Raw genomic sequence first — 25,788 nt, forward strand, 5'->3', positions numbered from 1 at the left:
GGGGGGGGGGTGATTTCTTGCTTTCTGTCTCTCTTTCTGGTGAGCGCACGTGCCCTATAGCAAAAACCTCAAAAAAATGAAAAAAAAAAATGTGAAACAAAAAACCCCTCAGGTAGCCTTTCCCTGAAAGATAAACATCTGATTGATGAAATAGTGATGATCCATTCTTTTGGTTCAGTTTATTGGTGGTGGTGGGGAGAGTGTCACCAAAATGAAGTAGCAATATGAATCTGTCTCTAAGCCTCCCTCTCTTACCTCCTATTTCCTTATAAACTGTGTTAAATAAAGCACAGTGAACTGGACACTTCTAATTTCTTCATGGCTGGTCCACCACAACAGGGAAAAAATGACAGAGGCGGTCACACTTTTCCAGGCTTTCTGACTGCCACTAAGTAGACAAATGAAGACAGCTCCGCCTATAGGTCTGGATATCTATAATTGAGCTTCAAAGGTGGAAGGAAGTTCGATGAATTCTCCAAACTATTGCACTGTCAGAAGAGTCGTGACATAATTTTCTATATTTTTTCAAAGGTTGTTTATTTATGTAAAAAACAAGATCAATTGATATATATTGCCTGCTTTGATAACCTGCCATCTTTCAGTGAGCTTCATAATTCCTCGTTCATAGAAGGACCTGTCTTTATCAGCAAAAAAAACTGAACAAGGTGCTGATTTACAGCCTTCTCTGAATAGAACGATGCACAATGCAAGGAATTTTGAAAAGAGTGAAACAAGTGAAAGTCTGATGGTGCAAGGTCAGGTGAGTATGATCCCATCCAAGCTCCAGTAAATTCTGACAGGTGACCAAATGTGTGTGATCTTGCACTGACATGATGGAACACAACTTCTTTACAATAAATGAGCTCTGGACAATTCTGGACAATAAATTTGTTGAAACTGTCCAATTGCCAACAGTACACATTCAAATTGATTGGTGTCTTGGTAGGAGCTCAAAAAACACACCTTGAAAATCCCACCACACTGAGAGCATAACCTTGCTCTGATGAATGTCCACTTTCGATGTCATTTTGGGAAATCACCACATTGGGACCACGACTGTTTGCACACCACATTGTAAATGATCCACTTCTCATCACCAGTTATCAGTCACTTCACAAAAGGATAGTTTTCTTCACGCATAATGAACATATCACCGATGTTTGTATGTGCTGTCAAATGAACCCCTTTGAGTTCATGAGGAACCCAAATATCAAGCTTATTTATGTACCCCAATTTCTTCAGGTGGTCATAAACATTTGAGTGATAGATGTTCAATGTTTCTGCAATCTCTTGTGTAACATGGATTTGACTTAATTAATGCCTTTATTCTGTCATTATCATCCTCTGGTTGGTGGTGAGGGCCTCCCTGACCAAGGAATATCGTTGAGATCAGAATCACCAACACAGAATCTTGTGAACCATTGTTGGTAGTGAATTCTTACAAAGCACTGTCACCATACATAGCTTTTCACATCAGCTTGACCCACATTTCTTCTCTTTATCAAAGTAAAACAGTAAAATATGGCAAAAATGCACAATTTGGTCTTCCATCTTCAAATTGCTGTAAATCTCCAAAACTCACCCAAATTGCTTGCTTTTTATTTTGAATGAAGCTAGAACTGTCAGCTGTTGAATGATATAGCAATAACATAGATGAGAATGACTCTAGTACTTCCAAAAATGAACCAGCACCATCTGTTACAAGAATACATCATGACCGAGATCAGCAGATGGCATAATGATTATGTCACTGGACTCCCATGTAGTAGACCACAGTTCGAATCCTGGACCTGGTGGCTTAAAACCCATGCCAGGTGCATGTATGTGTGTGCCCAAGATCCTAAGAGGAGAAGGGACTACAGTGTGGCCATCCTCCCCTGGGTGGGATTTCTTGCTTTCTGTCTCTGTGTCTCTCCGGTGAGTGCACACACCCTATAGAAAAAAAAAATCTCTCTTTAAAAACAAACAAAAAATAGTCACAACTTTTCCAATAGCCCAACAGTCTTCTCTAGAAAGTTCCTTCAGTCTCTCTGCAGGCTCGGTGGGCCTCACCTGTACATGGTAATTTCTAACTTGAAGTGAGAATAGGTAGATCTTGGTATCCAGAGAAAGTTAACAGCTTCTTTGGTCAAATCTGCTCTGCTGAATAATATTCAATAATTTATCAGAGGCAAATTCATAAAGCAGTGGTACTGTCTGTGTGTCTAGTGCTTAACTCTTTTATGATATAATTTAAGCAGTTCTTTTAAAAACTGGTCACCATATATTACATAACCTGTCACATACATTTTTAAATAATTTTTTTTAAAAGTCTTTAGGCTTGAAAATAACCAGTGTCTGCAATTAGGATCTGGAAAGGAGTCTATTCAACCAAGTGAATCACTGCCTTTATTTCAGCTTTACTATGAATACTGAATAAAAATGCAGAACACAATCTAAATTAATAGGTAGAAAAATAAAATTTTAGCAAAATGGAAACTACTGTTTATGGAAATTAAATTGTTTACTAGTATTTACTGTATGCATGTAGGAGTGAAGTATTTACAGGTAACACATTCTAAGAAGTCAGTTTTATGGTTATAAAAAAAATTTTAGGTTAATGAAATTTACAGTACGTATTGAAAGCATGATACAAATGTAAATTTAAGTTTCTGTATTAATTAGGAAGCCCAGTTTGCTAAAAGTAGCATTAAAATTATCACACCAGATTTTAGTCTGTTATATATCTTTGAAGTTCAGCAAATGCCCATATAATGAAAACAATTAAAAAGTGTTATTTACTTAGGACAATAACTTGATATATGTAAAAGGGGGGGATATTTTTATATGTTAATTTAATTCAGATACAGAATTTTTGTGAATTTAAGAAGAATAACAATAGTCAAACACTAACAGAACATCATTAGTCTCTTGTCTGAGTGTTCAAGTATTTATGTAACTCTTCAATCCATCTGGTTTCATAAAACCAAAGCCTGGAACACAACAAAAGCAGCAAAATTCACATTACCTTTTATATGTTCCTAAGTATCAAATTATACCAATTTATTATGAATCAAATTTGAAGAACATCACAGATTTAGAAATAAGTACAGAACTGCCTGATTCCTTTTTAATTCCACAAATATGTAGCATCCCAAAGTAACATGTAAACAAGCCTCTATGCTGCTCAATGAATTCTTTACAATCTCTGTAACAAAACTGTACTGAATCTGATTTATGACTTTCATGTAAGTTATGATTTCATTCATTACTTTGTATTACTGATGTAGCAAAGAGGGAAAAAGTTTCAACTATTGTATTTATTTAAAACAAATGGACAGGTTCAAGCACCTGTCTTCAAAAAAGCCAGCAGCATTTTTTACATACTTAAAGTAAGATTTGGCCTAAGCCCTTAATACCTTCCTGAATAGCCATGCAACTAAACACCCTCAGGTGATGTCACATAGGGAGAAGAACATGGAGCAATTTGCACTTTTTCCCCTGGCTAATAGAAACAATGTAAAGCAAATCCAGATCTTTTTGAATGAACGGCTGTCATCTTTAATACACTCGGAGCTCTATAAAACTAGAGCCACTATCATATATGCTTATATAGATATATACTTCTTATTTTTAATAAAGTCTTTTGCTTCAAAATTTAAGGATGATCTTTTTCCTGGTCAGTCATTTCAAAGAAACAATAAATAAAGTAGAAAAGGATGAATTGTTTTGCATATTTCTGTGGAAGAACGGAAAACATACTTTGAGGTTCAGAAAATTCACTGTACAGAATGAACAGCGTATATACACTATCTGTGCAATTTTTCTTGGCGGGGATATTTAAATGCAAGAGCTCCTCCAAGACAAGAAGCCACATTCATTCTTGTCCAAATCCCTCTGTCTCTTCTATTGCAAAAAGAAGTTTTTCCTTTAGTTGTTCATAACTCTTATATGGTGGTAGATCCAAGCGATTAAAACTGAACAAAAAAACAAAAAGCAAAATCAGGTATCTTCAATAAAATGAGCTCTGAAAAAGTTTCTAATACAACCATTTTTATAGCATATTAAAAAGCTGAGTAGGTAGAGGAAATATACTATATATGTAAACATTTTGCCAAAAATAATCTAGTAATTTACCACTATATTATTTAAGCACTATAGTAACATATACAAGTTTCATATAGCACTTACTCAAACTTAAGGCCATTCATAAATATTTTATCACTTCCCAGAGAAAAAATGAAATTACCAATAATGATAGTAGCATAGATGAAGACTCTGGAATGTTTTCAAAAATCCTTAACTTTCCTTTTCTATACTATCCCTGTTACACTATGACCTGAGTTCCCCTAACTTACTTGGGTTGAGAGTCCATTTCCTTATTTCTTTCATTCATCTATTAATTACTGGGAATCTTTTATATGCCAAATATTGTTCCAGGAACTGGTGTAATGGTTATGGAAAACTGAAGTGTCTGTCCTCATGTAACATACATTCGGAGGTGGAGACAGTCATTGAACACTTGAAATAAAAATAAGCTTATTTTATTTAAAAAAATGGTTACGTTAAAAATGGAAAGAATGGGGACCAGCAGTTAGCGCAATGGCTGTGTTGCTGGACTCCCATGTAGTCAATTGCGGTTTGAGTCCTGGACCCGGTGGGTTAAACTCATGCCAGGTGCATGTGCGTGGATGTCCAAGGTCCTGGAGAATGGAGGAGAAGGGATAGTGGCGTGGCCAGTCCCCCTGGGGGGTGATTTCTCATTCTCTGTCTCTGTCTTTCTGGTGAGCACATGTGCCCTATTGCAAAAACCTCTCCAAAAAGAGGAAAGAGCGATTCTGTTTTACAGTTTTATAAATCTTTTTAATAGCTGGTTTACTAGAAGACATCCAGATTCTGGTATCTACTGTGTACAATCTGTTGCACTACACCATTTTGGATTAAGTACATAAAAATCTAGTCCCACCCAGACATGGAGTTGGAAAATGGTACACAGATAATTGTGGATATTATTCTTTGCTAAGATACTAAATTCAACAAAGTTATTAACAACATGGGTTCTAAAATCAACATTCTATACTGTTACATAAAATCGTTTGCTCTCTTGCACTTTAAACAGCCATGTGTGATTTTTCAACATCACACATTGACTGGTCTGTTGGAAAATTCTCTATACTTGCCAGAATATTTGTTTTATATTATTACTGGCTATTTAAAACTCTTCAAAGGCTTCAAATTTTTCTTAAAATGAAACCCCCATTCTTTATAATAGAATATAAAGCCTCTACATAAATTATCCTACATTTTCAAATTCTCTTCAGTCCCCCTCACCTAATTCACCAAGTATTAAACAAACCAATCGCCTTTCATTTCCTTGAAAAAGAATTTCTTACTTCAGGGCCTTTGCTTACTTCAGCATTTCTTTTCAAAGAATGTTCTTCCCCTGTTTTTTCCCATAGATGCTACTCATGAAACTCAAACAAAATCCCTTCCAAGAACTCTCGCAGAGTAGGTTCCCTCCAGCTGTTCTCTATAACAGTACCCTCTTTATTTCCCTCAAAGGAATTCCCCAATTTGCAAATAGTTATTTACCTATTTGTCATATGTGCTCCACCATGGCACAAACTTCTTAAGAGCCAGGCAGTACTTCAATCTTAATTAGTAGTGATTTTACATAATTGCTCATGCAATGGATATATTTCTCAAGGACTGTTAATTAGCCAGTAAGTACTGTAATGTGTTTAGTCACAGAATGCCACATTAATCAGTCTGTTCCTCAGAACTGAAAGTCTGAGTACTTTCATAAATAAGCCGTTATACAATATCTTACATATTTAAAAAAGAAAAAAATACTTTCTTTGGCATTCACCTTCCTACTTAGGATTCTTAAACTTACCATGTATGGCTTCTTGGCAACCAAGTGTCTTTGCCAACTTTTTCAATGCAAAACTTTTGAGGCCCATTACTTCCTAAAACCAGGAAAATAAGACAAAATTTATCTGCTTCCTTAAACTTTTTCAGTTTTGACTACTCAGTAACAACATGTCACATAGTCATACATATGACACAGAATAAACTAAAGAAATACACAATTTAAGTTGCTTATTGCTTATGCCTGGAAGCTTCGGATTGCGGCACAGATCCAGCAATAAGAAAGAAACCAGTAGAAAGATTATTTCTACAGAATTTTATTTCCTTCCCAATCACCCTAGGGAGCAAAGCAATAGCCCCCTAAGGTACATAGGGAGACTTTCACTGTTATTTTAAACCTGCCTTTGATATCAACCATTCATTTTCTGGTAAAAGCCCTACACAGACCACAGAGAATAATCCTTACATTCAGGTCTATCATATGTCAAAGGGTGGTTATTATCACACAGTTATCTTCAGGGGAAGCTCAATGATCACACTCACCCATGAGCTCAGCAAATCCTCCTAGAGGTAAACGGCAGGTTCCAGTGACAAACTGTAATAGTCGCATTCTTACTTCATTATCTGTCTCTTTCACAAACTGTGTAACAAAATCAAATGGACTTTAATACAAAATAAATGCTAAACTATCCTCAATAACGAACATAGTGTTGAATCATTGGAAAAGACATAACTTAGTTTTCTCTGTTTTTCTATGCAAAAACACATCATGGCTTTTATGACAATTTGATACTTAAATAATACTTAATATTGAATTTTATTAGAAAATGGTCACATCAAGGCCAACAAGTGGCATAGTGTTTAAGATGCTGGACTCCCACATGGCCAAACGTGATTGAAGTCCTGGACCTGGTGGTCTGAAAATTACACCAGCCTGTGTGCATGTGTGTCCCAATTTAACACTTTTCCTCTCTGTCTCTCTCTTGTGAGCACACGTGCTATATGACAAAGACTTAAAAAAAAAAAAGTCATATAATTCATTAAGACAACACGGTGAATCTTACCTCATTAATCCTCACAATAACTCTGTAAGTTGACCACTATTATTATGATATCCATCCTCAGAGAGGAAATAGAAGAGAAGCTTAGAAAGTTAAGTCATTGGATTCCACATGGCAGGCTACACACTTTGAATCCCAGCCCTGGCAGCACCTTGAAAATCATGTCAGATGCATGTCAGTGTATGCCCAAAATTCTAAGAGTATGGGAACCAGCAGATGGCATAATGGTTACGTCTCTGGACTCCCATGTAGTCGACTGCAGTTCGAGTCCCGGACCCAGTGGCTTAAAAATCGCGCTGGGTGCAGGAACCAGCAGTTGGCACAATGGCTATGTCGCTGGACTCCCACGTAGTCCACCGCGGTTTGCGTCCTGGACCCAGTGGCTTAAAACTCACGCTGGGCGCATGTGCGTGTGTGCCCAAGAATGGAGAAGGGATTGCGGTGTGACCATCCCCCCTGGGGGGGCTGATTTCTCGCTTTCTGTCTCTATGTCTCTGTCTGTCTGGCGAGCACACATGCCCTATAGCAAAAAAAAAAAAAAAAAAGAAAAGAAAAAACCTCTCCAAAAAAAAAAAAAAAAATCACTGGGTGCATGTGCATGTGTGCCCAAAATCCCGAGAGGAGAGTGGAGGAGGAGGGATTGCAGCATAGCCAATCCCCCTGGGAGGGAGGGCAGTGATTTCCTGCTTTCTGTCTTCCTCTCCGGCGAGCGCACATGCCTTTCAGTAAAAATATCTCTCTTTAAAAAAAAATCTTAAGAGGAGACTGGAGAAGAGATTGTGGCATGGCCACCGCCCCCCTCCACCAAAGGTGATTTTTCAGGTTCCTTCTCCTTCTCTCTATCTCTCTCTGGCTAGCCCATGAGCCCTATAGCAAAAACAATTAAATTTTAAAATAAAGACTTAAGAATTTTTTTTTTAACGAAAAGTACAATCAGATACAGGTTGTTAGGTTAATATAACAATTATCACCTACTGAGGGCTCCTGCCAAGCAAAGCTTTTCCACTGTACATAAAAAAATATGGAGGGCCTAGAAAGATTCAATAATGTCTCCTTTTCGAACTACTAGTAAGTGGCAGAACTAACATCTGAACTCAGACAGGTCTGGTTGAGCTCTAAAATACTCTTACCTTCTTATTCAACTACCCCCTCAACTTTATGTTATAGAAAACAAATGAACACCTCCCTACCTATCACCACTCTCAATAGTGAGTGGTATTTTCTCCCACTAATATCATTTTCCCAATTTTTTTTTTTGGGGGGGGAGAGAGGTTTTTGCTATAGGGTGCGTGTGCCCACCAAAAAGAGACAGACAGACAGAAAGCGAGAAATCACCCCCAAGGGGGATGGCCACATGGCAATCCCTTCTCCTTCATTCTCCTCTTGGGATCTTGGGCACACACACACACCCAGTATGAGTTTAAGCCACCAGGTCCAGGACTCGAACCATGGTCGACTACATGGGAGTCCAGCGACGTAGCCATTATGCTTTCTGCTGGTCCCATTTTCCCAATGTTTACTATTTTTCTGACTGAAAAACCAAAGTATGTATTTCTCTAAAATTATCTAGTTAATTGACACGTTCTTTTCAAAGAGAAACAAAGGTAATAATGATAAACTGGTTTGAATTTTTTTATATAACTTAAGGAGATGTTTGAGGGTAGAAATATATTTTAAAAGCAAGGGATAATTTTAGCTAAGGATAACACAAAATGCTGTACTAATCATAACCAAAAATCTTTTGGTACGGACTTGTGCTGAGATACGTATTTCACTGAGACACAGGAAAGACAGCTTCTTACCAGGTCTGGCATAACCCTCACTCCTACGTGCAATGCAGTGGACACTTCAGGTTTGGACACGGCTTTGTTCCTACCTTTTATTTATTTATAATAGGTAAAAGTAAAGAATCCAAAAGGTAGTAAAAAGGGTTCACTGTGAGAAGCAGCTCCCCCCTTTCCCTCTTAACCACTCAGCATCTCTCTAGAACTGCTGCCAGTTTATTCTCTGCCTTTTCAAAGATGGTGTATACATATATTAGCATATGCTTTTACTATGCTGAGCACAACTTTCTCTCTAACCGAATAGCACACTGTACACATCTTTCAGCACCTTTTTTCTCCCCTTAATATGGTATTGAAACATATAATTCTCCAATATTGCTGTTAACTAGATTTTGAAAAAAAAGAAAAGGGGACCAGCAGTTAGCATAAAGGCTATGTCACTGGACTCCCATGTAGTCAACCACGGTTCGAGTCCTGGACCCGGTGGCTTAAAAAACGGGCGCGTGTGCGTGCATGTCCAAGATCCCAAGAGGAGAATGGAGGAGAAGGAATTGCGGCGTGGCCATCCCCACTGGGGGGTGATTTCTCGCTTTCTGTCTCCCTGTCTCTGTCTGTCTGGCGAGCGCATGCGCCCTATAGCAAAAACCTCTCCACACACACAAAAAAAAGAGTCAGCATTTTTGGGGCCAGCAGGTGGCCTGGTGGTTAAGGCGCTGGACACTCCCACATGGCTCACCATGGTTCGAGTCCCGGACCTGGTGGCTTGCTTTCTCACTTTCCCTCTCTCTCTGAATGTCTCTCTCTGGTCAAATTGAAACAAATGAATGAACTAATAAAATTAAAATAAATAATTTTTTTTAAAAAACAGGGAAAATAAAGACTATAAGAATATAATTATAGAATGAACATGTTACACTTAACTATTTTAGTATTGTGGTTTTTCGCATGAAGTCTAATTTAAGATAAATTTCTCAAAGTATCCACATTTCCTCAAAATATTCAGCAAGAAAGTCTTGACACACATCCTCATGAAAAGATGCAACTTTCCAAAAATCTTTCTATAACAATTTAACACCCAGGCTTACTTTTTATCTAAAAGGGAAATGGTTAGGCAGAAGTAAGCCAAAAGTTCAGTAATTAAGTTGCTCAAACGAGCCTCAATCTGTAGATGGTTGTGAAAAATATCTCTAAAGACAGTAGGTTCTCAAATAAATACATAAAATAAATAATAAGGGTATTAAAATAAAACATGCTTCAAGACTAATATGATGCGCTTGGATATCCTGGGAATACCCTATTACTGTTTAAGCCAAACCCAAGTAATACAGATAAATAAGTAAATAAATAAAGCCATTCTTGGACATTATGCCCTGGATTTATTTATTATTGTTACTGTTATTTATTTATTTCATTTTTTCCTGCTCTATGGCACATGTGTTTACCAGAGAGAGACAGAGAAGGAAAATAAAAAATCACCCCCCCAAGGGAAGGACCATGCTGCAATCCCTTCACCTCCATTCTCCTCTCAGGAATTTTGGGCACACACACGTGCCTGGCATGATTTTCAGGCAGCCAGGTCCAAGGCTCAAGGTATGTAGGAGTGGAAGCCATGTAGGAGTCTACTGCCTTAACTACCGTGCCACCTGCTAGCCCCTTTCCTAGACTTTTTATATTCCTTGAATAGCATCACCTGAAATAACTACATTGGTTCTCATTACAAACACATTTCCTCATTTACTTCTAGAATTAAATAGAATTCATAGAATACTTTGATATTGCTAGAAAAAATGTTATGCCTACAACTACTGCTGTTCAAGTATAAATTAAATAAGATTCTGTCATTCAGTCCTTGATTTACAAAGTAAATCAAAGTAGTAATGGAAAATATCTTTCTAACAAGTTTTCAAACTACTCAAGAGTCGGAATTGGAAGACAAAAACCCATGTCAAAAAACAATCTCAATTTAAAAACTAAATTATTTTTCAAACACCACTTTTTTTTGAAAGCATTTTTCTTTGAATAACTTGTCTCAAAATGATAAAAGCAAATACCTGCCAAAACCAAATGATTTGCTTGCTATTTCTTGTATAATGTCGATAAACAGTATTTCTTTGCCAATCTGCCAAGTCAACCTCCTGCATGCCACATAACATAACCTGGAAAAGATCATAGTCTCAAGTCACGATTAAGGTTTAGTGAAGAGAATAATACATCTGAAATTTTCTAATACACAGTTAGGCACATGTCACAATTACTAAAGTTATATGCAGGGCAAATAGTGATCTCAGTTAATAATCCAGCAAAATCGGTGGTAATTCAGCATAAAGGATTCTCAGATACATCATTTTATCTATGCTTATTGACCTCAAACTGAAAACATCACTTAGAATATTCTTTAAGGAAAACATCAGCTGGACTGAAAAACCTGTCTCCTTTCATATATTTATATATATATATCTCAAAATGAATATCCAAATTGATTGGTTCAAACGTAAGTTTCTGGTTCTTTTTTTATACCTATGCTACCATAATAGAGAGCTGTCGGAAAGTCCCGATGTACTTTTTCTGTTTTTCTATGCAAATTGCATCATTGCTTTTCAGACAACCTAATATATTTAAAAATCAAAAACGTATTCTACAAATTTAAGAATACAGATGGATGTGTACACCTGAGTAACTACCATACAACCAAGATGTAGATCATTTCCATTATGGCCCATTTTGTAGTCAAAGCTATCAATCTCATCTCTGGCTTTAGGTAATCAATGATTTCACCACAGATTATATTTTTATTTTTCAAAGTTAATACAACAGAATTTTCAAAAAGTTCATAGAAAATGCATATTATCAGGGAAAAAAACACATATGAATTTAAAAATTATTTTGTACCAAAACAAACTTGTATTTTAATTCAATTCTTCTTTTACATAAACTCATACTCTCCCTTTTTTCAGAAACTTTTTGAGGTTCTGTAATAGTAATATTTCACATATATATATATTTATAATAAATGAATTAATACATGAATGTATGACCTGTGTAAATGTATGTGAAAATGTGATGCTGTCTTTCTTTTTATTTTGACTCTATTTTTTAATGGTCAAAGGTGATGTGAACCCAACAGTGGGACAGAGAGAGAACCTTAAAATAGAATGTAATCATGACATCATTTTGTCTTCATTTGTCCTTTCTAATAGAATTTTGGGCATGCCCACATACATATGTGTGTGGCATGTTCTCCAAACCACCAGGGGCCAGGAGTCCAACTGTGGTCAGCCACGTAGTATCTGGCTCAATGTGTAGTAATCTTTTTTTTTTTTTTTTTTTTTGAGAGGTTTTTGCTATAGGGCACGTACGCTCACCAGAGAGACAAAGAGAGAGAAAGAGAAAGCGAGAAATCATCCCCCAAGGCGGATGGTCACACTGCAATTCCTTCTCCTCCATTCTCCTCTCGGGATATTGGGCATGCACGCACACACGCCCGGCATGTTTAAGCCTCCAGGTCCAGGACTTGAACTGCAGTCGACTACATGGAAGTCCAGCGACATAGCCATTACACCAACTGTTGGTCCCCCAGTGCAATAATCTTAACCACTATGCTATGGGGCCAGCCCTTGCATTCCATTTTTCAATGACTATTTGAAATATCCTCATATGAGCACATATACATATTTCTGTCATTACAATACACACACACACATATTCACATTTTTTTCCCTTCCACTGAACATGGTTTTCAGATTCAATCATGCTGTTGTAGGAACCAGTAATTTGTCCTTTCATATCACTGGGTAGTATTAGTATTTTATTATATGTAGACACGACAATTTGATTACACATTTACTTACTGATAGACATTTGGGTTACTTAAAATTTTTGGCTTTGATGAATATAGTTATGGTGAATATTTACATATAAGTCTTTGTGTAGACATGTATTTATATTATTGCTTTCACCTAATAGTGGTACTACTAGGTCATAAGGTAGATAGATATACATTTAACACTATAAGAAATGATCAACCTTGGCCCATAGTGGTATTTCATTTAGTGTAAATCTGCATTTCCACAATAACTAAGAAGCATCTTTTCAGGTGCTTTCTTGCCATCTTTACAGGAGACTTCAAAGGTTTGTAGAAAAATGAAACTAAAATATAAGTTTATTTGGGTACAAAACAATTCTGAAATCCATGTTTAGTTTTTTCATGATATGTGTATTCCATCAACTTTGTGAAGAACCCTAATATACCTCTTCTTTGTAAGCTGAGTCTTTATCGACTTAAAGATATTTTTGTCTTTTTATTGAATTTTTAACCCATATCTGGATATAAGACCACTGACTCAGCAGTTCTGTTTCTCTTGCACTGGGGTGGGGCCTCTAAAACAAGAGTTCCTAACTAGAAGGTATGGAATGGTTTCCATTTGTGCATATGGAGTTGTTTATTTTCCTCAGATCCTAGTAAAGTCTGGGATTCAAAAAAGATTAATAAATACCACTCTAATAATATGTCCTCCATGCTTATGTTATATGTTTCTGCTAATCTGTGTGAGCAAGCTGTTAAGAGCTGCTGACCAGGTTTAGTGAAGAGTCTAAGTGTCAGTGAGACTCAAAGTCCTGATTTTCATATAATTCTTAGGTCAAAGTAGCCAGAAGACTAACTGTGACACGGGAATATTACACAAAACCCAAAAAGCTATTTTTCATATGCACATTTGATTACATGGATAAACTAAGTTTCTTAACAGAGGTGCCAAAGATGGCTATAATTAAAATACTACACACAATGTGGGCTAAAAAGAAATGCCAAAGACTATCATAATGCTCTGCCTACATGGGAAAAGAAGACTTAAAGAATTCCTGAAATGAATCATTTAGGGAATACAAAACTAAATGAGATTTGTCACCCACCTTGTACCCATTAGAGTGGCTACTATAAAAAATAAAACAGCCAAAGAAAAACAAAAGAACTGCTGGTAAAGGTGTAGAGAAATTGAAACTCTTATTTGCCATTGGCAGGAATGTAAAATAGTGTAATCACTATGCAAAACAATAAGGCGGTTCCTCAAAAAATTAAATACAAAATTACCACGTGGTCCAGCAATACCACTCCTGTGTGTATATCCAAAAGAACTGAAAGCAAATTTCAAAGCGATACTTGTACACCTATGTTCATAGCATTATTCTCAGTAGCCAAAAGGAGGAAGCAAGCCCAAGGTCCAGTGGGGAATGAATGCAAAGTAAAATGTATAAAAGATACACAATGGAGTATTTACTATTCAGACTTAAAAAGAAAGGAACTTCTGAATGCTATGGAGGGATGATCCTTGAGGACATTATGGTGAAAGAAATAAGTCAATCACAAAAAGACAAGCATTATAGGATTTCATATGTAAGAATATCGAGAGTAATCAAACACAGAAACAGAAATAGAATGGTGGCTGCCAGGGGCTGAGCACAGTATTGCGTTGTTTAATGAGTAGAGGTTCGGTTTTGCAAGATAAAAGTTCTAGAGACTGAATGCACAATAACGGGAATATAAATAACATTACTGAACTATACACTTGAAAATAGTTAAGATGATACATGTCCTATCATGTGTATTTTATAACACACATACAAAAAAAAAAAAAAAGGAACTCCTGACATATTTTTATCAAATCTAAATACTGTTAAGACTACTACGAACTCATGACTTAAAAATAGGATCTTTGGAGGAACTCACTATTAAACTGAGATTTCAGGAGGTTCCCAGAATTATGAACAATGTTCTAATAACTTTTTATTACCTTTAGCAGCTGGTTCTAACTGATGACTTTATGATACCATCATGGTTCAGAGCATGCAATCAAGACTTTCAAACCACCGCTAGGATTAATACCATCTGAGTATTTGGATAAATGAGGAGATTCAAGATTTTGCTACTATGGGCGCTGGCAGGTGGCACTGTGGTTAAGGTGGCTGGACTCCCACATGGCTGACCATGGTTCGAGTCCCAGACCTGGCAGCTTGCTTTCTCACTTTCTTTCTCTCTCTCTCTGTCTCACTCTGGTCAACTTCAATAAAACAAAATAATGACAATAAATAAAATTAAAATAAAATAATTCTTAAAAATATTTTGATATTATGATTTAAGGATGTGTGGACATTACTCTGTAAAAGCACAAAAACAACACCTCCCCCATTAACATTCCCTACAATAGCGTAATCAAAGAGCCTAACCTCCAATTCTTTTTCATCGAAGTACTGCAGCCACTGCAGGGGAACAACTTCATTAAAACCATCAAGAAAAGCTTTGGTTTGTTCTTGTACTCCTCGAGAAAAACGCCATTCTGTCATTAAACTGAAAACAAAGATGGTATTTTAAAATTGGTAATTTATATTTGAAGTAAAAGGCTTAAAAACAAGAACCTCGAAAGTTCTTTTGCTTTTTCTAACCAAACCATGTATATACACATATCACACATACATTAAGGGGTCTTTAAAAAGCTCACTGAAAATAAACACCATGAAAAACTATGCATAGATTTCAAAATTTTTTGCACCAAAATAAACTTGGACTTTACTTCCACTTTTCTACAAATATTTTGACCTGTCCTCATACGCATGGAGAACATGAAAATATCCTAGCCAGAACCAAAGAAATTAATTAAGATGGAAGTGAAACAGTCTGAGGAGAAATATAAAGCAGCTGTGGAATAAGCAAGTATGATGAAGTAAGAAAAAAAAATCTGTTAGTGACACAAAATATCTGAACTGGAGCTTGCAAAAGGACATGGGTCTGCAGAAACAGCATTCATTACCTGATGAAGAAAAGCCAATTTATCATGCTGCTCCTGTTTCTTTTCTCTTTCTTTCTTTCTTTTCTTTTGTTTTTTTCTTTTTTCTTTTTTTTTTTTTAAGTAAGAGAGATCTTTTTCTATAGAGGACGTGTACTTGGCAGAGTGACAGAGACAAAAAGTGAGGAATCACTTTCCCCAGGAGAAATGGCCACACTGCAATCCCGTCTCCTCCATTCCTCTTGAGATTTTGGGCACGCATGCCTGGAGTGATCTTTAAGCCTCCAGGTCTAGAACTCAAACCACGGTTGGTTACATGGGAGTCCAACGACATAACCATTACGCTGTCAGCTGGTCCCGCTCCTCCTATTTCTAACTCCCCTTTTTCTGTCCTAGAAGACACTGGTCTATGCTCTTCTGAGGCAAATCATTGATATTTGCTGCCTATCTCTGTATCAATTAATAACCTCTCTTTGCCCCATATCCTCAACTCTGCCTTATTTCTTTCCATCTGTCCACAAAGTAATTCAGACTATTTCCCCAAAACCCTGCCTTCAACACAGCATCTCTGTGAAGCTACCCTCTGTCTTATCTGCCACACTTAATGCATGAGTAAACTACTCATAGTAACTTTAATCACAAATGTCAGTTTTTTTTTTTTTTTCTACAGGGTGCGTGTACTAGCCATAGAGAGAGCACACCCCATGTCTTGGGGGAATGGCCATGCTACACACAGTCCCTTCTTCATTCTCCTCTCAGAATTTTGAGCACACATGCCTGGCATGTGTTTCAAGCCTCCAGATCTAGGACTCGAGCTACGCAGTCAGCCATGAGGGATCCAGCTGTCATAACCACCAACCACCTGTTGGCCTCACCAAGGAATTTTTACTTGCCAAGCTCAGTCTTGTCTTTTCAGTGTGAGTTACACAAACTTCCTCTCTAACTCTCACATAATTTTTTCTGGGCCCAGTAATGCCATTCTTTCTTTATTTCTTTGGGGGAGGTTTTTGCTATAGGGCATGTGCGCTCACTAGAAAGACAGACACAGAAAGCAAAAAATCATGCCTCCAGGGGGGATGGCCAGGCTGCAATCCTGTCTCCTCCATTCTCCTCCCGGGATCTTGGGCACACACGCACGCACACGCACCCAGCCTGAGTTTAAACCACCGGGTTCAGGACTCGAACCATGGTCGACTACATGGGAGTGCAGCTACATAGCCGTTATGCCATCTGCTGGTCCCCAGTAGTGCCATTATTATTATTATTATTTTTGGGGGGGAGGTTTGTGCTATAGGGCACGTGCACTCGCCAGACAGAGAGAGACAGAAAGCAAGAAATCACTTCCCGGGGAGATGGCCATGCCGCAACCCCTTCTCTTTTGTTCTCCTCTCGGGATCTTGGGCATGTACACACACACGTCCGGCATGAGTTTTAAGCCACCGGGTTCGTGACACGAACCACGGTCGACTACATGAGAGTACAGCGACATAGCCATTACGCTAACTGCTGGTCCTCCCAGTAATGCCATTTTTAATGCTTTGGCTTGGGTGGCTCCTTTGTCCTTCATGGGTTTCACTATTTCATAAATGTTGGGGTTAGAGCTCTTCCTTCTCTTCTCTTCTAGCTACTCAATCTCTCAAGATACTTTTTTAGCTACTAAAGTTCCAACTATTACAGGAAAGCCATTCTTTAATTCCCAAATCTTGTTTCCCTCTTGAGATTCTCTTCTGAGATTAAGATATTTACAGGCCACTTCTCCTTGGATATCTTAACAAAATCTGACTGTCAAAAAAATGAGAAACCTCAATCATCAGATATTTGATTTCCTATTTTTTCCCTCACTGTGTGTAATCAGCCATGGAATCTAACTATTCTATTCCCATCAGGCCCTCAACAATATACTCACCCATTTTTCTCTCTACTGCATCCACCCTATTTCAAGCCTGTAATACCTTACCACAGCATTGTTGATATGATCTCCTACCTAGTCTCCCAGTCTCCCTTCCCAACTGTTACTCCTAATTTATCCTCCATACAGACACCAGAATTTTCTTCCTAAATACAATATGATCATCTCATTTTGGTTTGTTCTTGATGATTCTATAACTTAGGAGCAAAATCCAGGTTTTTAAGGATAACCTAAGTTCTCCAGATTAGGGTATAATATGGCTACCATACTAGGTTTCTATCTAGCTAATTCTCACCATTTCTTATCATTTCCACATCACTGAAGTTGTTGATTCCCAGAATAAATGAACCCCTTAAATACTTCAATTCTGCTCTTGCTGTTCTCCTCCTCCCAAAATGCTGTCAGGCAAGCTCTCTCACATCTTTTAAGACAGATGTCCTATGAAGGACTTTCCTGACTCCTGCCACCATAATCAAGTGTTCTCTTTTCACTCTGAATTCCAACATTATTCCATACATGTTTCTTCCATTCAGTTACTCACAGATTCATGGAGATCCTATTTTGTGCACTAAGTCGAGGTAACACAACTAAAAATGAAGAACATTATCATATAATGTTCAAAGATAAGATTAAAAAATAAGATTAAAATATGTTATTGTTTGATACTAAAACAAAAGCCTCTGAAAACTGTATCTGGGACTAGACATCAAGTCTTAAATAAAAGGTACCATACAGATAAAATATTTTTAACGTAGTGGTTATAAAGTGTAAAGTTCAAACAACAAAGTGCAAAGTTCAAAGAAACCATGAGATGACGTTTTATTTAAAATGATCTTTATATTGGAATCCACCAACAGCATTTTTTTAAATACTTAAGATGGGTTAATTAGTAATTATTAATATATTCTGTAGAAGGTGGTTTAAGGCTTCACAAATAAAGTCCAGTGCTATACATACTATCTTTGTAGACAGTTTTTCTTTAAAATATAGTTTCACTGTTTTTCCACCAAAACTAATAATACTTCAAAAACTATAAAGATATATAAAGAAAATCAGCAGGACCAATAAATGTTGTAATGGTTATGTTGCTGGACTCCCATGCAGCTCACCACAGTTCAAGCCCTGTACCCAGCATCTTAAAACTCGTGCCAAAAATCCCAAGAGACTGAAGAAAAGATTGTGACATGGCCAACCTTCTTGGAGAATGATTTCTCGCTTTCCATCTCTCCAGCAAGGATACGTGCCCTTTAGTAAAAAATCTCTCTCCCCACCCCAATCCCAAAAAAGAAAAAAAACAGCTACTATAATTTGTCCCACTTTGAAATAACACTCTAAAAGAAAAATATGGAGCAAGAAGCCTATAATGCTATGCTAAGAAGGCTGCATTTAACTTAGAAAGCAGAAAGATCACACCAATGTGCACGTTAAGAACGAAAAAAAGGACTGCTATGACCTTTTAGGAAAGCAACACAGCAACATCTACTAAATACTTTTTGATCCAAACACTTTATGTGAATTTGTCTTACAACAATAAATAGCAGGATGTATGGATTCATGTTTAAGGAAGTATTCTGCTGCCTTGTTTGTAGTGGCCCAAACTGGACATAACCTGACCCTAGTAGTAGAAATGTCTGAATAATATAAAATTTATTGAGCTATTTGAAAATGTATTGGGACCAGAGAATAGCGTAATGGCTATGTCACTGAACTCCCTCCCATGTAGTTGACTGCAGTTAGAGTACAGGACCCGGAGGCCTGAACTCATGCCAGGCACACGTGCGTGCGAGCCCAAGATCCCAATGGGAGAATGGATGAGAAGGGATTGCACCGTGGCCATCCCCCTGGGGGGGGATGATTTCTTGCCTTCTGTCTTTCTATGTCTTTCTGGCAAGCACACATGCCCTATAGCAAAAAGTCTCCCAAAAAAAAAGAAAAAAAAGAAAAAAAAAATTGAGCTATTGCAAAATGAGATCTATTTCTACTGAACTGAAGAAGGATGGACAAAGTAACAGAGTAATACATATAATACCATTTTCAAAACAAATATGAAAAACAAACAAAAATAATTTAAAAATTAGTATTTCATGATGTGAAAATTATATCCAATCAAATTTCAGTGTCTGTAATAGTTTAATTGGAATATAATCACGCATATCTCTTTACACACTATCTGCGGCTAGTTTTGTACTACATTAGGAGAGTTGAGTGAGTAGCTGCAGTTAATACTATATGGCGTGTAGGTCTAAAATACATACTGCCTGGTTTTTTCCTTAAAAAGTTTGGATTTATCTGACTGGCAAATGGAAATTATTTTTGTTTGTCTGTTTATTTTTGAGAGATTTTTGCCATAAGGCATGTGTGTTTGCCAGAGAGACAGAAGAGAGAATCACCCCCTTCAAGGGTCATGCCATGCTGCAATCCCCTCTCCTCCATTTTCCTCTTGGGACTTTGGGCACGCAGATAATGTGTGCTTGGGGTGAATTTTAAGCTGCCAGTTATGGGACTTGAACTGTGGTCAGCTATGTGAGAGTCCAGCACCTTAATCACTACACCACCTGCTGGCCCAAATGGAAATTATTTTTAAAGTTCGCATATTACCTTAATAGAAAACGGAAGCCATGGCAGAATATTCAGAAAAGTAGGATAAAGACAGAACCTTGGAAAGATACCCACATTTAGGAAATGAAGATTTAGAAAGCCACCTACTAAAAGGGAAAGTGAAGACAATCGGTATGGTATAGGCTCATAGAATCCAAGGGAGTCTTGGAATGGTGGTGAGCACTACTAAAAGCGGTAAGTTATAAAAGGGAAAGTGATATGGAATGAAGGAGCACCAGACTAACAGTCTAGGCTTGGATTCCAGATAGGTTTTGCTATTTCTAACAGAACCCCAGTCCCTTAAATAAAAATGAAAGAAGGGGCTACAGTCTTTGCTAAGTCCTTCCTAGCATCAATGGTCTGTTCTTTGATGTCAGCAAAGGCAGGATGGTTATAGCAAAAGGCAGTGGGAAACTGCAAGTCTTCATAATTACACCATTTCAGGAAAACTGGTACTCTTGAGAACATACCAGAAGAGTGAAAAAGGGACAAGGCTAAGGGAACAAATCGAGGATTTCGCTCTAATGTGCTCTAAAAGGCCCAGAGATTAAGGTCAGCAGCTGTGTCACCTTACCCAATATATTCATCTTTGTTCTCCTCAGTCACCAGGATATTGGAACCGCCTAACTTCAGGTCATGTGAAGTAACTTTTCCTAAAATCTCCATGTCAACAGAAAAGTACATTTCTAAGCCACATTCTTCAATGTTGTTGTCTCTGAGTAAAATAAATCGATGTATTAACATATACACTAATTAATAAAAATGTATAAAAGGGCTTCAAGAAAATGCTTTATTGAAAAAACAAATCTTTATACCTTATCCAGATAAGGGAGTTATAAAATTCAGTATCTATAGATTCCAAATCCTTAATAGTAAGTTTTTTACTTAGCATACGCTTGTAGAATGGTAAAGAGAAACCAGTATCAATAAACTTCCCATGAAATAATGCCTGTGAAAGAAAACAAAAAATTTTACTGAAAATTTAAGAAATAGCAATTCTTATTTGGAGCACAGTAATTAACAGATAATTCATGAGTAAAAAAAAGAATTTACTAAGTGAAGAGAATAAATCATTAAAACTAAAATATTATATAAAATGCAAAGTATGAAAAAGAGTTAAGAAAGCTATTTCACTGAGGTCAAATACTTAACTATACAATGTAGTATATAATTTGTTTTGTGCCATGGGGGGCATTCACTGGAGAGACACAGATAGAGAAAGGGAGGGATAGTGAGAAATCCACCCCCCACCACACACACACATCCCCAGGGGATGATGGCTAAACTGCAGTCCCTTCTCCATTCTTCTCTTGAGATTTTGGGCACAAACATAAGACCGGCATTATTTTCAAGCCACTGGGTACAGGATTCAAACCAGTGAGCCATGTAGGATCCAGCGCCTTGACCTCCATGTCACCTTCTGGCCTCATATCAACAACTTTAAATGGGATGTTACAATCTACCCTCTTCTAATATGTCTTTAAAATTAGATTAACCAAAGTGGATGCAGCAATGAAGAATTACCCTATGTACCTGGAAAGACCTCTCTTCCATTTCTTTTCTACTTTTATGGTTGCCTCTGAGATCTTCAGGACTAACCCCATTGTGCCTTCATTCTTACAATAGCCAACAGAAAAAGCTCCAGACTCCTACAGTTTTATACCTCACAGGGATCTAAAAAAGCCCACTATTACTTTATTGCTGTCTCTCAGTCCTTAAAGTTATTTCTCCTATTTCTCAGTTTAGATTCTATCTATCAATAATCATTAAGATTACTCCATTGTACACTAACACATACTGTCTCCTTATAGTTTTGACAAAATCCCAAGACTAGCAAATTCAACTTTCAACTTACTCAATGCCTATAGTTAGACAGTAGCTAATGCTAACATGTACATTTAACTGAACTGACTGGTTCATAACCTTTACCTTGAAGCAGAAGCTTGGTGTAGACCTGTAGTCCTCACCTATTAGGTGACTATTTCATTCGTACTTCTTATCCTTCAAATACCTCTTTCTCCCCATGTCTCAATCAGAGCTAATTATCTTACTTATGTCACGGAGGAAACAGTGACAATGAGAACTGCACTTTTGTGGTATCTACTCCATCTGGCTTATTACCAGCATCTGAATCTGCATACTCATATACGGACAAGCTTTTTGTTACTTCTATGGGCACTAAACATTAGTTCCTTGGAAAAGTCATGACATATTTTTCTGTTTTTCTATGCAAATATGTGTCATGATTTTTCCGACTACCCAATAAATCTCCTTCTCTCCTACTGAAGGCTATAGCTCCCATTATTTCTTATATTACTAACCTCATCAAATTTTTTTACCCTCTTACTTACTCATCACTATCAACAATATGAATGTTTTAATTCTTCCATTCTTGTTGACTCCATTTCTAGTTACTGCCCAATTCACTAAGATCCTTTAAAGAAAACTGCTTTAAAAGACTTGTTTGTATTGGCTGTCTCAATTCCTTCTATTCTTTCTTGATTTTATTCCCACTCTGCCCTACCACTCAGGAGTAACTTTCACCTTCCCATAGCAAGTGGTCAGTTTCCAGGTCTCATCTTGTTCAACCTATCAATCACCTGCCAGGGCTAACCATGTCTACCTTCTTCTTTTGTCCTCTGGAAACTACTCTTACTTGATTTTAACTACATCAGCTCTTCCATTGGTTCACCTCTTGGACTTATAAATGTTCTTGAATTTCTTTTGTGTTCAAATCTATTCCTTAAATAATCACAAAGCCTTTTAATATTCTCTATATGTAAGAACTTCCAACCACTTATCTCTAAATTAGACATTCTCTTGTTTCCAGACTTACACATCTGTACCTATCCTGTATCTATACTAGAATGTCTATAGGCATCTCAATCTCAACAAGTCAAACACGAATTCTTGATATTTTTTCCCACCCCCAAAATCTATTCTTGCCACAACCCTGTCCATCTTAGGAAATAACAATTCCAACCAGATGTGCAGGCCATAAATTTTTGTGCTACAGCTGCATCTAGTCTGCCAGAAAACCATTAGTTCTGACTTTGGAAAATATCCCAAATCCAAACCACTTCTCATTCCCCTTACTACTACACTACTCAAGTCCAAGCCACCAATGTTTCTCACCCTAACTGCTACAAATGGTCTCCCTGCTTTTAACCTTGCTTTCCTCTGGCCCCAATTATAGTCTCTCTTGTACAAAGAAGCAAAGCAAGCTTCATAGAATGTAAGTCAGATCATGTTTCTTAGATAATATAACTCTTTCCTCTATTCAAAACCACCACATAATTTCTCCAAGGTCCTACCCAGTACCTCTGTGTCATCTTCCACACTTTCTCCCATACACTCTGCTCCAGCCACACTAATCTCTTTTCACTCGAGAATGCACGTCTGGCCCAGCCTCTGTGGCATATCCAGTAGTTACTGGACGGCAGGGGTGGAAACAATATGATGACCGTCATTCAAGGTTCTGGCTGACTGGCCCGAAAGCACTCAGGATATGTGACCTGGATTCTGGTGAACTAGAGGACTGAAGGAAGGGGACTGACTGGGACATTAGGACATGACTGAGCCCTCCAGAGGGTGCCTCTCTCTTTCTCTCTCTCTTTCTCAATCATGTACATGTTGTATCATAAATTTGAAAAAAAAAAAAACAAAAGGGCGCTCCTAGCACACACTTTTACTTTTAACCTTTGTCTTGCTGTTCCCTATGCCTACAATGTTCTTCAAGATACTCTTTAATCCCTTGCTTCCTTCATGTTTTTGTTTATGTGTCATCTATCTGAGAGACCTCCTTTAAGGCTACTACATAAAAGAGCAACACCCCCTTTCCCTTAGCACATATTTATTATTTGTCTCCCTCTAGCAGAATTTATATTCCTGACAGTAGGATCTGTGTCTTGTTTCCATCCCCAGAGTCTAAAACAGGGCTTGGAATTACAGAAGGTGCTCAACAATTATCTGCTGAAGTAATAGCTTTAAAGCACAAATAAATAAATATGACTACTTTTTCCCAAACATCAATTAAGTGCAATTATTAGGTAACTCAGATTTTCCTTTGGACTTATTAAAAGACTAAGTGGCTACATAATTAATACTCATATTGAAATTTCAATTTCATATTGACACTCATAAACTATATTTTGATACTCTCTTTCTATGCTAATTTCCTTGGTAATAAAATTTTGGAATTGAAAATACAAGGCTTATCTTTTTTTTAACTCCTCTCTAAGGTACTTTTAAAATTAGCCAAGTTTAACTAACTAAATGCAATAAATAAAATCAATTAACTCACCATAGCAATAAAGCGACCAATGAAACAGAAGTATGAAAGGTGGTCTGGTTTAATGGTTGATGCTGGATTTATCTGCAGACAATAGTTGTTCTTGCCCGCATACTCAAATAAGCAATACATTGGGTTCAAAACTTCATGTGAAAGCAAGAAAAACCATTCTCTATAAGAAAATAAGTCATGATTATTTTTTAGCATTTATATATATGTTAATTTAAAACATCTTAAATACAACCATATAGACATCATACCTCTGCTCAAGAGCCATTACCAACTTCACTGCCCAATTCTTCAGCCCTTGATTTAAGTCACTCTATGATCTGCTTCTCCATTCAAAGTTACCTGCTAGTTCCTGGTTGCCAAAATACAAATACTGTTCTTCACATGTAACATGCCTATTGCTATGCCATAATTTTGTTTGGGAATGTCTCCTCAACTTCAACTCAGTTTATGTAAGTCCCACTTTTTGCTAAAATCTCACTTGAACAAGTTTTTGAGGGGATTTTCACTGTATTATCTGTGTCCATCACTGAATCCTCTGTAGTAACAATCTCATATTACTCATTTTTATGCAGATGACATGTCCCATCAACCAGACTGTAAGCTGCTCAATGGCCAAAGCTATGTCTTCATGCATTTTTTGTAGCCTTAATCATTATAGGCATTCTAGCACCTATGCACAAAAGGTTTTAAGAGGTACTTGCTGGTGATAATGAGATACACAAGCACTGCTGCTATGGAACAGTTTTGTTTTTAATACATTAAAGATAGAACTAAAATTAAAAATGTAAAGCTTTAAATATGATAAGCAATCTCTAACATTTCACAACCAATTATTTTGCCTATTTAAAAAATAATTAACATATGCGGCCAGCAAGTGACACAGTGGTTAAGATCGCTGGACTCCCACATTGCCGATGGCGGTCTGAGTCCCAGACCTCGGGGCTTGCTTTCCCACTTTCCCTCTCTCTCTGACCGTCTTTAGTCAAATTAAAATAAATAAATAAAGTTAAATAAAATAATTCTTTAAAGAAATTAATATATGAACTCCAACTAAAAAAAGATCAATAATTTATATTAAAAATAAACTCTATTTGCAAAAGGCTCTTTTCAAAAGCAATTTCTTCCAAAGATGAGTTCTAAACTCAAATGCTTACAGTAATTAGTAAAAGGGACTTCCTTCTCTATTCTCTGCATGGCTCACATTCTTTGGCCACAATTCCCTATTCCTCATTACACCCTTAATATAATTATTGGCTTTAAGTAAGGTACATTACCATAGGCCCTAGATGTCCGGGCAGTTGTGGGCACTGTAGTGAAATGGTATGTGCTCCCCTAACATGGACGCTGCTACTCTGATTCAGTCAATTGATGCCACATGAAAAGGCGAGAATGTGTGTTCAATGATGTAAAGAACTCAGAAATCGTAATTCTCAAGCATAATCTAGTTATTTTTGGATGTTATAAAGTAATTTAAGAAGTTTAAAAATCCCTTCTATGTAAACTAGCA

The 25,788-nt window shown here is 37.1% G+C and overlaps 1 protein-coding gene across 1 annotated transcript; it reads right to left on the reverse strand.

The window, feature by feature from the left end:
• Window positions 1–2,152: 2,152 nt before the first annotated feature.
• Window positions 2,153–24,491, reverse strand: LOC106736230 (NEDD4-like E3 ubiquitin-protein ligase WWP1). The gene is made up of 8 exons (XM_027776694.1): window positions 24,282–24,491; window positions 20,794–20,927; window positions 20,553–20,693; window positions 14,915–15,035; window positions 10,747–10,851; window positions 6,394–6,490; window positions 5,876–5,948; window positions 2,153–3,956 (listed from the first exon to the last, which is right to left on the reverse strand). The coding sequence occupies exons 1-8, from the start codon at window positions 24,474–24,476 to the stop codon at window positions 3,857–3,859; spliced, it is 966 nt and encodes a 321-aa protein (XP_027632495.1). The 5' UTR covers window positions 24,477–24,491; the 3' UTR covers window positions 2,153–3,856.
• Window positions 24,492–25,788: the final 1,297 nt, after the last annotated feature.

The sequence above is a fragment of the Tupaia chinensis genome, unplaced genomic scaffold (genome assembly GCF_000334495.1).
Source record: "Tupaia chinensis unplaced genomic scaffold, TupChi_1.0 Scaffold000707_1, whole genome shotgun sequence".
NCBI classification, from domain to species: Eukaryota; Metazoa; Chordata; class Mammalia; order Scandentia; family Tupaiidae; genus Tupaia; species Tupaia belangeri.

Excerpts from the sequence above, each read along its gene's own strand:
- LOC106736230 (XM_027776694.1), bottom strand. The coding sequence starts at position 24,476 with ATGCTAAAAAATAATCATGACTTATTTTCTTATAGAGAATGGTTTTTC. Across the intron at positions 10,852-14,914 it reads TCGATGAAAAAGAATTGGAG|GTTATGTTATGTGGCATGCA; the intron begins GTTAGGCTCTTT and ends GATCTTTTCCAG. Across the intron at positions 6,491-10,746 it reads AAATCATTTGGTTTTGGCAG|TTTGTGAAAGAGACAGATAA; the intron begins GTATTTGCTTTT and ends TTTGTTACACAG.